Raw genomic sequence first — 19,216 nt, forward strand, 5'->3', positions numbered from 1 at the left:
CGATTTGGATTGCGATCGCTTTAAGTGAAGCAAATTTCATCCGATCCGGCTGAAATTTGGTACATGGTGTTAGTATATGGTCTCTAACAACCATGCAAAAATTGGTCCACATCGGTCCATAATTATATATAGCCCCCATATAAACCGATCCCCCGATTTGGCTTGCGGAGCCTCTAAGAAACGAAAATTTCATCCGATCCGGCTGAAATTTGGTACATGGTGTTGGTATATGTTCTCTAATGACCATGCGAAAATTGGTCCATATCGGTCCATAATTATATATAGCCCCATATAAATCGATTCACAGATTTGTCCTCCGGAGCCTCTTGTAGGAGCAAAATTCATCCGATCCGGTTGAAATTTGCAACGTGGTGTTAGTATAAGGCCGCTAATATCCATGCCAAAATTGGTCCATTTCGGTCTATAGATATATATATGCGATCCCAAATCACACAAAAATTGGTCCATATCGGTTCATATTCATGGTTGCCACTCGAGCCAAAAATAATCTACCAAAATTTTATTTTTATGGAAAACATTGTCAAAATGTTATTTCTATAGAAAATTTTGTAAAAATTTTATTTCTATAGAAAATTTTGTCAAAAGTTTTTTTTTATATAGAAAATTTTCTCAAAATTTTATTTCTATAGAAAATGTTTTCCAAATTTTACTTCTATAGAAAATGTTGTCAAAATTTTATTTTGTCAAAATTTTATTTCTATAGAAACTTTACACTTAATTATATACTTATTTAATCGGTCTTTTTTAGTTTAATATATACTACGTATGGACTACCTTGTAATTTAGAAGACGGTGTTAGGAAGTTTTTAAGATACCTTGCCATCGGCAAGTGTTACCGCAACCCAAGTAATTCGATTGTGGATGACAGTCTTCAGTAGAAGTTTCTACGCAATCCATGGTGGAGGGTACATAGGATATGTTCGACACGACCCCTGTCGTCCGGATAAACTTATAGTCTGCAAGGCGCATAAACCTGTAGTGGGATTCTGTATTCAATTTTAATGATGAATCGCATCGTTAAGATGGGATAACAAGAAAAATAACATCCAAGGTATTTGGTAGACGTTTTAAACTACATTTACAATCGTTTAAAATCAGCTGTGTTGTTTTCTGTGGAGATAACAATAAATACTTCATTAAGTAAACAACGAAGATTTTTTGGTTGTTTATTTTCTCTAATGAATTCACGTTATCAGCAGAAAATTTCATTCATGCAAAATAGGGTCTTTAATTATGTACGCTACTTTTAATAGGAAAAAATTTATCCCTTCTCTATTACAAAAAGAGTTTTCTGCAATATTTTAAAAATCTGAAGGTTCTAAGCCGTTCTAGGAATTTTGTCGGGCGGAACTGCCTTAAATGGTCTTAAATTAAAGGAAATTTCATATAAGTTGAGAATATCACCCATTTTTCTCTTCCGGATTTGTGTATTTCTTTTCAATTTCCATACAATTTCCAATTTTGCAAACTTTTTTTGTCATTCCACCGTTTTTCGTAGCAGGGTTGCCAAGCGCAGCACAGCTTAAACAACAGTTGCTACATATTAGTTACAGAATGACACGATCGTTAGTGCAAACACGTTTTTTCGTAGACAACGTAAACGATGCGATTATCGTGAAGAAATACAGAATCCCACTACTGATTTTGTATATTCGTAATAGCATCAACCTCACCTCAAAATATGCCCAATATGTGCTGTTCTAACTTTTATTTGTATATTCTATATAAAAAATGTGGCAACACTGGTTCGAAACAGTAGAAATCATTAGAAAACAAAAGTGCAGTATAAATGGCGTATTGTCTCTATTTTCCGCGAGCGCATTGGCAACATTGTATCTTTGAATATAATTGCACACCCTGTGTTTTATTTGTATTTTTAATTAATGTGGTTGTTGTAATTGTAACGGTCTTATAGGCAATTGAGAGAAAATCTTTGAATATAATTGCACACCCTGTGTTTTATTTGTATTTTTTATTAATGTGGTTGTTGTAATTGTAACGGTCTTATAGGCAATTGAGAGAAAATTTTGAATAAAGTTGTCTCATAGGTGTTAATAAATAATGCATATTATTTTATTGTTTATGTTGTTAGAAATATACGAGCAAGATTACAAGAAATAAAAATTTCAGATTTTTTGACACAATAAAATTATAAAAATTCATAGAAAACTAATTGAAATTCAAGAATGTTAAAAAAATGTTAGCAATTCATTATGTTCGACGCCATCTTTGTATGTCTTGACCTTTATTGATAATTGATATGGGTATCTTTAAATTTCTTTCGCTCTGGACTAGGCAGTAAATGTGTTGATATATTTCGCCGGCGAGGTCGTGACATATATTCATTATTCACAGGGTTGGTATTAGCTTTCATGGGTAACTTGGAAGCTGGAGAGGAGAATTGTGGTGCATAAACATTTGAAAATTTATTCACAGCGCTTGCAATATTCTGGGGTATATTGGGCGCCGGAGATGAGAATTGTGGTGCATAAACATTTGGAATTTTTGTGTTCTTGGCCATTTCATTATTGGGATATCGAGGCCTATATTGTGATCCTATTATATTGGGTTTCAAAGTTCGTACTCCATTATTATTTCTCTGCTTCGCATTGTCATAGCTCTCTGGCACGCTTTGTTGATGCTGTCCATTTTGTTCACAACGTTGACCATTTAGGTATTCTTCCAAACGACGTTGTTGTTCATGCTGGAATCGCATTATTTTCTTGTATTTGCGATTACTTTCTTGTGGAATCTCAAAATATTTCTTCACTTCCTGGGGCATTTCTTGATTAATGGGATATGGTTTGTAATTCTTTTGACAAACGGGACACTTTGGTACACAAACTTCACAGAGAACGTGAGCACAAGTGGAAATGAAAAATTGCAAGTTAGGTTCAAATACTTGGCGGCGAAAGCAATTGTTACAGAAAAGTGGTAGCATTTTTGAATGCAAGTGAAATGTGCTTTATGTTACGAATTTAATATACAGCTCACTTAAGTTAGTAGAAATAAATGAAATAAACTACAGTCATGATTCTAACTGTAACAGCTTCTAATGTCAAAAAACGGCGTTGACGTTCATTGAAAAACAGGGTGCTTCAGATACAGCAATTAAATTGTTAAAGGTACAAAGGTAACGTCGGACATGAAATGTTAATGCGCCTTGCAGAGTTTATCCGCACGAGAGTGGTCGTGTCGAACATATCCCATATAATGGCCACATTATAAGTGAAGTCCGAAGGCATAATCGATATTGCTGCATGTTTATGGGATCGATAACACACCGATTATTTCGTCATCAACGAATTGTCGTATCGATTGGACACACTGTAAGATTCTTTACAAACACAGACATTCCGTCCGGAAAAATTTATAGTCTGTAAAGGCCTTAATACTACGTTCACACTAGATGAGGTGAAAACGCTATTTGCTGATATAATGAGAAATGAGATAATTTGTGGTGAATTCGTTAAGAATATGGATAAACTAGAATAAGAATGTAGATTCAGAAGGCGGTGATTGTCTCATCGGCAGGAAAGGTAATGGAATTCTACTTTGCCGATTTGATTTTTCGATTTAAATTTAACCCTGCCAGCATTTCAAAGTTCCTTTTCATCCTCATCGCTACCGCAGCTCTTAAGTGACACTACAACAATGGCCAATTGTGATGGGGGAACGTATCAAGTACATGAAAGTATTTTGCCATCACTATTGTCGTATTATATTTGGTGAAACATCAAGCGCAACTAGCTTATAATTTATTTTAATAACAACGAAAATGAAGTGCTGAAAACAAAGTTATTATGATTAAAATTGTGAAATGTAAATTGGTGAATAATTTTCGACTTTCCAAATTGAATAAAGTGATAGTTTATCATATATTTTTCCAGGCATGCTGCCTCCATCAAAAATAAACACAGATAGACGCTGGATCACCAGACGAATATAGCAGGATTGCAACATATAAACCAACATAATTCCTTTGTTAGGACAATGTTCAAAGTGTTTTTATTCGTATAAATGTTATACCTGGAATAATTTATAAATTTTTATTCAAATTAATAAATATCAACAATTATATTTTACTTGGCCACAATGATTCTTCTACAACTATCTTAAAATGCACTTTGTCTAATAGTTTTAAGGGGCTTTTATTGGGGTCGTTCTAAATTTATCTAAAAATGCACCTAATAATTGCACTCATGTGATGTTTTTTTGTAATAACTTGGCTTGAAACAACTTCTCAATAGTGGCGGTACTTTTGCGACGAGTTTTGGACAATGCCGTATTCTGGGGACATGAGGGGGATCAAACCCCCCCCAATATGAATGAATATTTTTATATAAATAAATATATATTTTTAGCTGCATAGAAAAATCTTATCGAAGATGTTGAAGAAAAGCTGGAGGTTTTATTTTGAAAAACGCTTACCTATAAAACTTGCACAAATCATAGAATTCTAGTTGAAAAGCCCGTCAAACGACGGTCGAAAAAAACAAATTGTTTTTCTTCTCGCACCACAAATTTCATTTTTGGAAAATGTATTTCTGCTTTTTATGGGTGTTTGATGTTCTTTTTGTGAACATGACTCGCTTTGTTTGGCCATAGCAACCATAGACCCTTTAATACATAGATGATCCACTATTCTCTTTAAAAAAAATGTGTCAGTTCCAAAAATTAATTTTCTGACATTTCGTTTTGATTTTTTCGTAAAGAGTCAGTCCCAAACATTAATTTTCGTGCATTTGCTTTTGTGTTGTTCGTAAAGAGCAATGCTGCTCAAAATTAAATTTCGTATTTTCGCGATTTTGGTCACAATTTTTTGTTCAAATATGAACTTTTAATATATTAATTTATTTATAAATCCTCTGTTGCATCATACACGTTCTAATTTTGTGTAAAATTGGCAAACTACAAAAAGGAAAACGAAAGAGATTGTAAGCGTCCTCTTATTTTTCTCGTTTATTCTTAATCTTCGGAACTGTCAAAAATAGTTTGACACTCATGGCTCATCTATCTAAAGTCTATAGTCTATGATAGCAACAACAACGAAACAGCCAAACACACATGTGTAAATGAAATGGCGCAAACCCTGCGAAAAGAACCTGCCTAATTCAGCGATGGAAGCACTTGGAGAGTGCAATAAAGAGATATTTCCAAACGTGCATATTCTTTTAACAATTTTGGTCACTTTGCCAGTTACTCAGGGATGGAAAATACAATTTTTAAGAAAGTACAAAACAGGTATTTTTTGAGCGGAAAGGTACTTTTTACTAAATTTCAACAAAATTTTCACTGGAAGATTATTGTCAAGAGACTGAATTTTAAAGAAAATAAAATTTTGACAAAATTTTCTATATAAATAAAATTTTGCAAAAATTTTTTTATAGAAATAAAATTTTGCAAAAAAATCTATAGAAAAAAAATGTTGCAAAATTTTTTCTATAGAAATAAAATTTTGCAAAACTTTCCTATAGAAATAAAATTTTGACAAAATTTTCTATAAAAATAAAATTTTGCAAAAATTCTACATAGAAATAAAATTTTGACAACATTTTCTACCGAAATAAAAAATCGACAGTATAGAATCGCATTCTTTTTTCGACTAAAACATTCTTGAAGTTCAATGAAATCCTGTTTTTGACTATGTCTTTTACAAAATCAAGATTTTCTTCCCACATGAACATGTCTGGTTTGCCATATTTGTAAAAGACTATTAGCAAAAAAGGTTGATAAAGACTTTCTCAAAATATTAAAATATTTTGTCAAAGCTATTGTACCATAAATCTGATATCGACTCAAAAATGTCTACACAAAAGGTACTAAATCATTGGCAGGGTTACTACGGTACTGACCGGGGTGAAAAAGTATTGAAAAAAGTACTATAGTACTGCATTTTCCATCCCTGCAGTTACTACGTGCTCATCCGAACGTTCATTTTCAACAATGAAGAGATTAAAGACGTATCTTAGAAATTCGACTAGCGAGAGTATACTCAATGGATTGGCATTAATGTCGGTTCATCGCCGAATAAATGTGCCGACTGAAGAAGTCATTGTTTTATTTGCTGCCCAAAAAGCCCGTCGGCTCAATTTAATATTATAAAACAAGTAAGGTAAGTCTAAAGTCGGGCGGGGCCGACTATATTATACCCTGCACCACTTTGTAGATCTAAATTTTCGATACCATATCACATCCGTCAAATGTGTTGAGGGCTATATATAAAGGTTTGTCCCAAATACATAAATTTAAATATCACTCGATCTGGACAGAATTTGATAGACTTCAACAAAATCTATAGACTCAAAACTTAAGTCGGCTAATGCACTAGGGTGGAACACAATGTTAGTAAAAAAATATGGGAAACGTTTAAATCTGAAGCAATTTTAAGGAAACTTCGAAAAAGTTTATTTATGATTTATCGCTCGATATAAATGTATTAGAAGTTTAGGAAAATTAGAGTAATTTTTACAATTTTTCGACTAAGCTGTGGCGATTTTACAAGGAAAATGTCCATTTTTGTCGAAATCAGAAAAACATATATATGGGAGCTATATCTAAATCTGAACCGATTTCAACCAAATTTGGCACGCATAGCTACAGTGCTAATTCTACTCCCTGTGCAAAATTTCAACTAAATCGGAGCAAAAAATTGGCCTCTGTGGTCATATGAGTGTAAATCGGGCGAACGATGCGCGAGCAAAATTTTGATACGCTGCAATTCTTGCTTGGACGGCATTTTGACAACTGAAGAGTGAATTCCAAAATCAAAATAGGAGCAACATTCTACACACACACACCTTCAAAATGAGGGGTGTTCAGGTTTTTTAAATGCAAAATTGAATGAAATACGCCAAGTTTATATTGACCAAATTTTGACCGTATCATCCTTTACTTGTGCCAAATTTTAAGTCGATTGGACTAATGCTGCGACCTAGACTTTGATTACAAAAATGTGTTCGCGGACAGACGGACATGGCTATATCGACTCAGGAGCCCACCCTGAGCATTATTGCCAAAGACACCATGTGTCTATCTCGTCTCCTTCTGGGTGTTGCAAACATATGCACTAACTTATAATACCCTGTTCCACAGTGTGGCGCAGGGTATAAATATTGTATACATACCTATGCATAAATAAAATTTTCTACACATGAGATTATATGAATATTTTTTTTTTAGTTGAACCCCCCCAATTAAAATCCTGGCTACGGCCTTGGTTTTGGATATCGTATAGGACTGTTTTCGACGTGGTGGGGATTTTCAGAAGGAACTCTTATTGGCGTCGTTCTAAATTTATCTAAAAAGGCACCTAATAATTGTGATGCCTTTTTGTAGTAACTTGGGGTGGTACAACTTCTCAATAGTGACGGCACATTTGCGACGAGTTTCGAATATCGAATACGACAGTTTCCGACATGGTGGGGATTCTCAGAAGTGCCGGAATTTGAAAAAATGTTGGTGAAATTTTTGTGCTTGGCCTTCATTCTCTCTCTCTTTCTGTCAAATTCGGTGGCTCTTATTGGTGTCTCTGTTGCCAAGGAAAAATATGTTACAATAAACAAAAAATTGAAATCAGCTAGCTTTCTGCTGTGCTACCTTATAAAAATTGTACTTTCATTTCAAGATGCATTAACAAATTCAAATTATTTAAAATTTCTGATTTTATTTTATTTCTTCTTCGTTTTCGTTGGGAGCTTATTACAATACTAAATAACAAAAATATGCTATTGTTCTACAATAAAGAAATCTTAGATTAGAAGCGTATAAAAATTAATCATTTGTAATCATATGTACACGAGTTTATTACATCACTGGATAGATTTTGAGTATGTACACAGAAATATAGATACTTAAAATATGGTAATACATAAACAAAATACATTGTTTATATTTTTCGCATATATATAAAGAAATGTAAGGCATTTTTGTGGTGGGACTAAAAAGAATCCTACTATTGCTCCTTTAAATGAAAGGCTCATATCGTCACGAAAGTTTTGTTTCTAAACTTCAAATCGTCCAGATTTAAGTTTTCTTTAGAGGTTATAATTGAAATTGTTGCAAAGTGTATTTGAAGTTGAATCGAATTTTCGAATAATTAATTTTTCATAATTTAGGAAACACAACAAAAAAAAGTAACTTGACGTTTCGAAAATACTCAGCTGTTGCATCGACTCTACCTTATTTTCAATTCATGAACTTGTGTAAGGCTATTGTGATTTTATTGTGTAAGCACAACAATAGCGGATATCGGTGGGCGAATGAAAATCTTGTTGCCAATGATTTACATTTTTGAAATCATTTTTTGTTTCCTTTTCAAGTGGCAATTATTTTCCCTTCAAATAATAACATATACACATTTTTCATTTAAAAAGAGCAAATTGGGATGTGTTTCTATCGCTATTACCGTAGGTAAATTTGTACGTAATTTAAGTTATGACCATAAAACTAGTTTACCTACTATTATAAATATATTAAAATTACTTAAATACTCAAGCACAGCTATTATTTGGTATTTAGAGCAGTTCGCCCCATAATTATCCTCATGTGTTTTCCCCATAGGATTCTGTTTTTTTTTATCTTATAAATTTTCTAAGATTTAAAATCTTTTTCCTTTTTTTAAAGCTAAGCAGTCTTAATTTAACAAATTTAAGAATACATCCACTTTCCTATTATCTAACCACCAATTTCTCATATCCGAATAACGAATTCTTTCATTCGACCATGTATCCAAAACAGCTGACTTGAAACGCCAGCTGTTTTGGGCCTTTCAAATCGAACAAAAGTTTTTGATCCCTATATGAGACATTGACTATACGTTACAGTTTCCGCATTGTACTAACATTTCTTTTCGAAGAATACATTCATTTCGATTAAAATTTGCAATACAATAAATACTATATACACAGACAATAGAATAGCTCCTAATCTCTTTGTCAAACGATAGCCTGTAAAACTTAGACCAAGGAACAGGGATAATGTACACAACATAAGTATGAAAATACTGTATTCGATGCCTTGGGCTGCCACATTAATACCATTTGGCGATGTACCATAATTAATGCAATTCTTGATGAACCATGGTACACCCAAAGATAATAGAATTGCCAAAGAGTTTGCCCCTAAAGAATTCGATACTCCAATACCGCTTTCACCTGCAAAAGGGATGATTAAAAAAAATGATTTGATCTAATTTTAAAGTTTGGTTTATTTTCAACTTACCGCTTCGCAAGGAAATCACACTGGAAACTGCTTCTGGGGTTGTTGAACCAGCAGCCAAAAAGGTTAGACCCATAATAATTGTGGGCACTCGAATAGCAACACCTACGAAAAAAGAAAAATTATGAGTTAATTCTACTTTCCCAAATGTTATTAAACCATAATGCAAAATGTTAGCAATAAAAAGCAAATATAGGTAAAAAAAAACTCTCAGGAACGAAGTAAATGCAATTTATCATACGAAAAATATATTGAGGAGTCAAACTGTTACTAGGATTAACTGATTCTAAATTATTTTTAATTTCCAATATTGTTTGCTTTTGAACTTTGTTCCATTACTTATCAGCCATCCTCCTTGCTTATACTAGGCACGATATCTCGATTTTTAACAATAAAATTTCTTCATAAACCCCAATTTGGGGATTTGTCAGCTGTTATTTGTTTACAAACAGAAAATGTAAACATTGGAAATTTGTTTTTCGTTTACACTGAATATTGTTCTTTTAACATAAAATTAACTTTTGAGCTGTTGGATTTTTTTTTTGATTTACTTCAGATTGCAGCAAAACAATTGAGTACAATTGGTTTTTGACCAATATAACAATTGGTTTTTGACCAATATAACACGCTTGAAAAACGGAGGTTTTAAAGGGTCATACGGTCAAAATTTGGTCAAGGGAAAACGCGTGTAAATCGGTGAAATCGTTTATTTAAAAAATCAAATAAAATTTCTTTTTCAAGTTCGATTAGTATAAAATTCAGGAAAAATATTCAGTTAGGCTTTCGCTTTTCCAAATCCGAATTGCCGGGCCTCACGCTTGACACCTGCCATCAGATTTTGTACAGACACCTTGTCCACCTTCTTCGCCGCAGAAAGCCAGTTTGCCTTGAACTGCTGCTCGTCCTTAGCAGTTTTTTTGGTCTTCTTTAGGTTCCGTTTGACAATAGCCCAGTATTTCACAATTGGGCGGAGCTCTGGCGTGTTGGGAGGGTTCTTGTCCTTGGGAACCACCTGCACGTTGTTGGCGGCGTACCACTCCATGGCCTTTTTACCGTAATGGAAAGATGCCAAATCCGGCCAAAACAGTACGGAACAACCGTGTTTCTTCAGGAAAGGCAGCAGACGTTTATTCAACACTCTTTGACGTAAATTTCTTGGTTGACAGTCTCGGATGCTATGAAAATGCTGCTTTTCAAGCCACAGGTACAGATGGCTTGCCAAACCAGATATTTCTTTGCGAACTTTGACAGTTTTATGTGCTTGAAAATATCTGCTACCTTTCCCCTTCCTTTTGCCGTATAAAACTCCTGTCCCGGAAGCTGCTTGTAGTCGGCTTTGACGTAGGTTTCGTCGTCCATTACCACGCAGTCAAACTTCGTCAGCATCGTCGTGTACAGCCTCCGGGATCGCGCTTTGGCCGTCGTATTTTGTTTATCATCGCGATTTGGAGTCACTACCTTCTTGTAAGTCGATAGTCCGCCTCGTTTTTTGGCTCAATGCACGGTTGTAGACGATACACCCAGCTTATTTGCGGCATCTCGGAGAGAGAGGTTAGGGTTTCGCTTGAAACTACCGGCAACTCTCTTTGTCGCCTCAGCGGCTTCCGGTTTTCGATTTCCCCCCGATCCAGACTTCCTGGCTTCTACAGCTTATATTTCCCCATTGCAAATCTACTGAAATCAATGAACGTAGCATAATACTACGTTCACACCAGACCCAACATTTTCTTAACCCTCTAATGCCCCAATTTTTTTTGCCAGCTGATTAAATTTTCAATGTTAACGACACGAAAGCAAGAAAACTAAACAAGAAAAATTTATACGGTATAAATCAGTATATGCTGCAAAGCCTCTTGAACAGTTTTAACTAAGTTTTCTATTTATTTTACCCATTTTTGTTTTCTTAAGGTGTGTTTTACTAAAACCATCCTTATGAAATGAAGACCGCCTAAAGGCGGGCTTGGGCATTAGAGGGTTAAAGGCTAATTTGGCCGAAACCATATTGGATTTCCGCAAAATCTCTTTCAAAATTCTTATAGTACCATGTACAACTACGGATTTAGTACTAAAATCAGTACCACACGGTTGAAAAAACTGAGATTTTAGTACCAAAATCGTAGTTTTACGCAAGGGTATAGACGATTTTTTTTCGGGATTTTGTTGAAATCCTCTACAGCTGATATTTTCCCATTGCAATCCAATTGAAATTTCAGCCAAAATCCACTTTGAGGAGATTTCGAGTATAGTGTGGACGTAGCATAATATTGCGTTCACACTAGAAAAGAAACCTTATTAATCGTATTGGATTTCAATAAAATCTCTCTCAAAATCCTTATAGTGCCATGTACAGTAGCGGTTTTAGAAATTTAGTGATAGGGAAATGTCAACTGTCTTCTACGAGACAGTTAATATTTCCCTATTGCAATTCTATTGAAATCAATCTAAATATCAGCCAAAATCTTTGAGAAGAATTAGAGCATAGTGTGAACGTAGCGTAATATTACGTTCACACTAGACACAAAATCTTCTTAAAGGCGAATTTGCCTAAATCGTATTCTACAGCTGCGGTTTTAGTACAAGAATCGCTACCACACGGTTGAAAAACTGAGGTTTTAGTGCTACAACCGTACTTTTACGCAAGGGAACAGTGGAATTTGTTCGGGAATTTGTTGAATTCTTCTACGAGACAATTGATATTTTCCTATTGCAAATCTACTGAAATCAATCGAAATTTAAGCTCAAATCTACTTTGTGGAGATTTTGAGCATAGTGTGAACGTAGCATAATACTACGTTCACACTAGTATTATTTCATTTCATTTATTGAATGGTATTTCCAGTACAACAAGATTACATCTTATAAATTATAGTACTGGAGTAACATGGTTAGATTATTACAGTATTGTTATTAATATGTATTAAATTAAATTTAATTAAAATAACATATAAGTATACATAACAATATTCTAAAGTGTATTAGTGTGAAAAAAAAGAAAAATTTAGCGTCCCCAATATTAAAATATTTCACATGATTGAATAATATTCCAGAATATTCCTCTTGAACCGTTGTGTATTAGTTATTAGCTGCAGCTCATTAGGGAGTTGATTCCAGAGACGGATCGTACTAATAAAAAAATGTCTTTCTGATGAGTGACGACGGTGTGCGATTTGTATAATGTTTTTTCCTCTTGATGATTGGGCGAACATCAGGTTGGCATATAGATATGAAGATTTACTGGTGTGAATTATTTTATGTAACAATACTAATGATTTGCAAATTAAGTATCTTTCCAATGGCAACTTCAGTATCAGTAATGAGTATTGTGAGACTCTGTCAAATCGTCTCAAACCAAAAGCATATCGTACTGCATTGTTAAAAGTAGTTTGAAGTTTTCTTTTGTCAGTTGTATTTATATCAGCGAATACTTCAGAAGCATACAGTAAGGTTGGTAATATGTAGCTTTTTACTAACTGTATTCTAATATTCAGTGGTGTGAAGTGTTGGGTAGTCCACAGATTTCTAAGCATTGAATATACTTTTCCACAGGTTGAAGAAATATGGTCAGACCAGGTAAGATTCTTATTAAAAATTACCCCAAGATTCTTTGCTTTATCCACAATTTCAATTTGTGTGGATCCTAAGTAAATGTTGACGTTATCTCCTATGTCAACATTTCTGTTTCGGATTAGAATTGCCTTCGACTTATTAGGGTTAAGTATTAAACAGTTCTTTGAGGCCCAATTCAGTATTCGTTGCAGGTCTGCGTTAAGATTCGATACACAAGTCGCAATGGAATTCAGTTTGCATGAGGAGTAAAGCTGTACGTCATCAGCGTACATTTGAATATGATTATGCTTAATTTGGTCAGGTAGATCATTCGAGTATATTGAGTAGAGGAGGGGTCCAAGGATTGATCCTTGCGGTACCCCCCTTGGCAGTGGAAGGAGTAAAGAGTTGTTAGTTCCATCCGTTGTGTATTGCGATCGTTGTGACAGATATGATATCAGTAAACGTGTTGCCGTTTCAGTGAGGCCAACATTTCGTCTCAGTTTTTCAGTAAGTATTGTGTGGCAAACACTATCAAATGCCTTGGAGTGATCAAGCAAAATTAGGAAACCAATTTCATTGTTGTCAAGCCCAGCTCGAATTGTCTCTACCACATCAGTGAGTGCAGTAATGCAGCTGTGATTTGGTCTAAAACCAGATTGTCGCGAAGTTAGTAAATTATTTGCAGTAACATAGCTCTGAAGCTGGTTGTGAATAATCCTCTCGAAGACTTTAGATAGGTAGGGCAGTATAGCTATAGGGCGAAACTCTCCATTACCCTTTGGTATTGGGAGTATTTTTGCGATTTTCCAACTAGAAGGAAAACTGCTGGTCATTATAGCAGTATTGAAAACATGTGTAATGTACAACAGAATATGTGGCAGGATAATTCTAACAAATTTTGGATGAATGTCATCATATCCAACGGCATTTGAAGTCACTGACATTACAGCTTTATAGACCTCTGATTGCGTTACGAGGTTGAAAGCAAGAAATTCAGGCTCGGGCATGGTGCTATGCTCCAAGGGTACTTCTCGATTCACGATAGTTGTTGGTGTACTGACAAATTTCAAGTTAAGATCGTTTAGGTCGACATTTACTGAATGCTCTTTGTGTTTTAGTAGGCCGATTTTCCGAATCTCTTTCCATTTTTGTTTGCTACTGATGGCATTACCAAATTTGTTTTCATAGTACGCTAGTTTTTCTTGGCGTATTTTATTTGTTACGGCACGTCGAGCAGATTTGAATGCCTCATAATAAGAGGGGGTTTTATATCGCTTCCACAGTCTGTAAGCTAACTCACGATGTGTGATTAGCGATTTGATATCTCTATTAAACCAAGGCTTCGAGTCACTTTTATTTAGTTTACGTTTAACTTTGATATGCTTATCATACAGAAATTTGACATTGGTGGTTAGTAAATCAAGTTTTCCATCCAGTGTTGTGATGGAATAAATTTCATCCCAGTCTATCGTATATAAGTCATGTTCCAGGTCACTTAGATTTATATGCTTAAAATCTCTATAGGTAAATGTATCATGACACCCAGAATTTCTTGAGATTTGCCAGTTATAGGCCACACAACGAAATCTTCTTTAAGTAGAATGTGGCCGAATCGTATTGGATTTCAACAAAATCTCTTTCAAAGTCGTTACTTTTTATTTTTTTAGTTTTAGTAATAAAACCTCGCTTTTTGCAACCCTGTGGTACTTTATGTTGGAGATATGTGTTCACATTTCAGTTTGTAAACAAAACAACAGCTGATAAATCCGCAAATGATCGAAATCTCGATATATTGCCAATATAAACGCTTAAGATTTGTAAAGAAATTGTATTTCTAAATATCGAGATTTCGACCCTAGTGTGTGAACATATGTGATCATCTTTTCCGTCGCCATACTTACCAAATGCTGTTAATGTCCAAACAATCATATAGGCATTTATTCCAATGCAAATAATGCACATGATAAACGAAATGGGATATAATCTACGATGTTCGGCAGGATGAGGAATCAAACATTTAAGAATACACTTAATGGGCAAAGTGAATGCCCACCAGAATTTCATTACTTTTGATTCACCATGAGGAAAGGCAAACAGTTTCGAAGGCATTTCCAATTGTTCCTCATCACCATCCCCTAGAGAAAGAGAGAGAGAGAGATCAATCTCAAATTCAATATCATGGGAAACCAAAAGCAAAGTACTTACAACTTTTTGAGTGGGTCAAATTTATTCTGGAGGACATGGAATTGGTGTTTTCCGGTAGGTTTACAACAAATACTCCATTACCCGTTAGGGGATCCTTTTTCAGGGGCAATTTCGCTTTGGCACTATTCTCTGGAGGTTCAGTGAAATCTAAAATTTGCCCACAAGGAAATTATTATTAAAAATTTAAATAAAGTTTTGTTTTTTAAATATCAATTACCGTATCTGGTAGAAAAACAGCAATTCATTTTATCTTCAACAAATACTCTTATGGCAGGCATAAATTTATTATTATTAAATGTAACCAAATAATAGATGATGAGAAAGCCCATCATAATGGCGGATTCAGTGAATGTTATATTACCACCCCAGGCCAAAACGATAAGGATGATCGTATTAAAGCCATAAATACAACAATCTCGAACTATAGGCCACCAATCCAATTGAACGGGCTACAAAATTTATGTAAAAAATCCACATTACCAAATTGTTGTACATACTTCCCCCACCCACTCTAATATACTGACCTTGTTTATAGCCAAAGCAGCCACACTGGCCACACCCAGAGTGTTAAACATCAATGACCCTATGATTGTACCCAAACCCATATCTGAATTGGTTAATAGAGTACTAATGGTATTTGTAAAGAATTCCGGCATTGATGTTGCCGTGGCCATAAATGTGGCGGCTGCAACATCTTTTGACAGGTTCAAATCCTCGCAAATGCATTCAACAGTGGGCAGGAAATAATCATTACAGATTATGGCTAATAGAATAAAGAAGTAGATGGCTCCGATAACATGTAGAACAACCCATCCTTGTCGCAATTGTTCCTCTGGAAATATAGAAGGAATTGGGTTAATAAAAATATTAGGGTTATTGGGTTAATAAAAAAAGGTCGGCTTATTGACTTTTTGAAAAGTCTACTATTCGGTTTTTCTAAATATGTAAGAAGTAATCCGTCGAGTTATAGACTATTTGCAAAATTTGATTTTCCGACGATTTCAAAATTATATCACTATCCAAAGTCTATTGAAAAATTTGACCATTTGACGTAAAAAGTCGTTTTGATGCTATTCTAAGAAAACGCAATTTGTTCTGAATTCACGACTTTTTCATAGCTAATAAATATGGTATTAATTGTTTGACTATATGTATTTATAGTGAAAAGTTCATCAGTCTATAACGCAGGCTATTTAATATGTTTAGTATACACTCAATATACACTTGTATTTTGTTTATGTGTCGATAAAGCAGTCAGCCTTTTATTTCTATAGAAAATGTTGTCAAAATTTTATTTCTATAGAAAATTTTTGCAAAATTGTATTTCTATAGAAAATTTTTGCAAAATTGTATTTCTATAGAAAATTTTTTCAAAATTATATTTTTATAAAAATTTTATTTCTAAGAAAATTTTGTCAAAATTTAATTTCTATAGAAAATTTTGTCAAAATTTTATTTCTATAGAAAATTTTGTCAAAATTTAATTTCTATAGACAATTTTGTCAAACTTTTATTTCTATAGAACATTTTTGCAAAATTTTATTTTCATCGAAAATTTTGTCAATAATTTATTTCAATAGAAAATTTTGTCAAAACTGTAGTTCTATAGAAAATTTTGTCAAAATTTTATTTCTATAGACAATTTTTGTCAAAATTTTATTTCTATAGAAAATTTTAGCAAAATTTTATTTCTATAGAAAATTTTGTCAAAATTTTATTTTTAAGAAAATTTTGTCAAAATTTAATTTCTATAGAAAATTTTGTCAAAATTTTATTTCTATAGAAAATTTTGTCAAAATTTAATTTCTATAGAAAATTTTGTCAAATTTTATTTCTATCGAAAATTTTGTCAAAATATTCTTTCTATCCAAAATTTTGTCAAAATTTAATTTTTTTCTAAAATTTTGTCAATAATTTATTTCAATTGAAAATTTTGTTAAAACTTTAGTTCTATAGAAAATTTTATCAAAATTTAATTTCTTTAGAAAATTTTTTCAAAATTTAATTTCTATAGAAAATTTTGTCAAAATTTTATTTCTATAGAAAATTTTAGCAAAATTTTATTTCTATAGAAAATTTTGTCAAAATTTTATTTCTATAGAAAATTTCGTCAAAATTTTATTTCTATAGAAACTTTTGTCAAAATTTTATTTCTATACCAAATTTTGTCAAAATTTTATTTCTATAGAATTTTTTTTTCAAAATTATATTTTTATAGAAAATTTTGTCAAAATTTAATTTCTATAGAAAATTTTGTCAAAATTTTATTTCTATAGAAAATTTTGTCAAAATTTAATTTCTATAGACAATTTTGTCAAACTTTTATTTCTATAGAAAATTTTAGCAAAATTTTATTTCTATAGAAAATTTTGTCAAAATTTTATTTCTATAGAAAATTTTGTCAAAATTTTATTTCTATAGAAACTTTTGTCAAAATTTTATTTCTATACCAAATTTTGTCAAAATTTTATTTCTATAGAAAATTCTGTCAAATTTTATTTCTATCGAAAATTTTGTCAAAATATTCTTTCTATCCAAAATTTTGTCAAAATTTAATTTTTTTCGAAAATTTTGTCAATAATTTATTTCAATTGAAAATTTTGTTAAAACTTTAGTTCTATAGAAAATTTTGTCAAAATTTTATTTCTATAGAAAATTTTGTCAAAATTTTATTTCTATAGAAAATTTTGTCAAAATTTTATTTCTATAGAGAATTTTGTCAAAATTTTATTTCTATAGACAATTTTTGTCAAAATTTTATTTCTATAGAAAATTTTAGCAAAATTTTATTTCTATAGAAAATTTTGTCAAAATTTTATTTTTAAGAAAATTTTGTCAAAATTTAATTTCTATAGAAAATTTTGTCAAAATTTTATTTCTATAGAAAATTTTGTCAAAATTTAATTTCTATAGAAAATTTTGTCAAATTTTATTTCTATCGAAAATTTTGTCAAAATATTCTTTCTATCCAAAATTTTGTCAAAATTTAATTTTTTTCGAAAATTTTGTCAATAATTTATTTCAATTGAAAATTTTGTTAAAACTTTAGTTCTATAGAAAATTTTATCAAAATTTAATTTCTTTTCCAATTGATAATTGTTGATAAAAACGCTCGAGGTTTTTATCAACAATTATAAATTGGAAAATCTATATACAGGTCGAATATAATAAAAACATCCATAATATAAAAAATTTAATTTCTTTAGAAAATTTTGTCAAAATTTCATTTCTATAGAAAATTTTTTCAAAATTTAATTTCTATAGAAAATTTCGTCAAAATTTTATTTTTATCGAAAATTTTTTCAATAATTTATTTCAATAGAAAATTTTGTCAAAACTTTAGTTCTATAGCAAATTTTGTCAAAATTTTATTTATATAGAAAATTTTGTTAAAATTTTATTTCTGTCGAAAATGTTGTCAAGATTTTATTTCTATCGAAAATTTCCTCAAAATTTTATTTATATAGAAAATTTCGTCAAAATTTTATTTATATAGAAAATTTTGTCAAAATTTTATTTCTATAGAAAATTTTGTCAAAATTTTATTTCTATAGTCAAAATTAATTTCTATAGAAAATTTTGTCAAATTTTATTTCTATCGAAAATTTTGTCAAAATATTCTTTCTATCCAAAATTTTGTCAAAATTTAATTTTTTTCGAAAATTTTGTCAATAATTTATTTCAATTGAAAATTTTGTTAAAACTTTAGTTCTATAGAAAATTTTATCAAAATTTAATTTCTTTTCCAATTGATAATTGTTGATAAAAACGAGCTCGAGGTTTTTATCAACAATTATCAATTGGAAAATCTATATACAGGTCGAATATAATAAAAACATCCATAATATAAAAAATTTAATTTCTTTAGAAAATTTTGTCAAAATTTCATTTCTATAGAAAATTTTTTCAAAATTTAATTTCTATAGAAAATTTCGTCAAAATTTTATTTTTATCGAAAATTTTTTCAATAATTTATTTCAATAGAAAATTTTGTCAAAACTTTAGTTCTATAGCAAATTTTGTCAAAATTTTATTTATATAGAAAATTTTGTTAAAATTTTATTTCTGTCGAAAATGTTGTCAAGATTTTATTTCTATCGAAAATTTCCTCAAAATTTTATTTATATAGAAAATTTCGTCAAAATTTTATTTATATAGAAAATTTTGTCAAAATTTTATTTCTATAGAAAATTTTGTCAAAATTTTATTTCTATAGAAAATT

The 19,216-nt window shown here is 31.6% G+C and overlaps 1 protein-coding gene across 2 annotated transcripts in view; it reads right to left on the reverse strand.

The window, feature by feature from the left end:
- Positions 1–7,662: 7,662 nt before the first annotated feature.
- LOC142229369 (sodium/potassium/calcium exchanger 4) overlaps positions 7,663–19,216 on the reverse strand; it is a 54,113-nt gene continuing 42,559 nt past the window's right edge. For both annotated transcript variants that reach the window (XM_075299919.1, XM_075299921.1), the window contains exons 3-8: positions 15,519–15,826; positions 15,212–15,443; positions 14,995–15,141; positions 14,691–14,924; positions 9,244–9,345; positions 7,663–9,176 (exon numbers count right to left, since the gene is read on the reverse strand). In XM_075299919.1, the coding sequence (XP_075156034.1) occupies positions 8,860–9,176; positions 9,244–9,345; positions 14,691–14,924; positions 14,995–15,141; positions 15,212–15,443; positions 15,519–15,826 (1,340 nt within the window). In that variant the 3' untranslated portion in view covers positions 7,663–8,859. The remainder of the gene's footprint in view (positions 9,177–9,243; positions 9,346–14,690; positions 14,925–14,994; positions 15,142–15,211; positions 15,444–15,518; positions 15,827–19,216) is intronic.

This window comes from Haematobia irritans, chromosome 3, assembly GCF_050003625.1.
Source record: "Haematobia irritans isolate KBUSLIRL chromosome 3, ASM5000362v1, whole genome shotgun sequence".
NCBI classification, from domain to species: Eukaryota; Metazoa; Arthropoda; class Insecta; order Diptera; family Muscidae; genus Haematobia; species Haematobia irritans.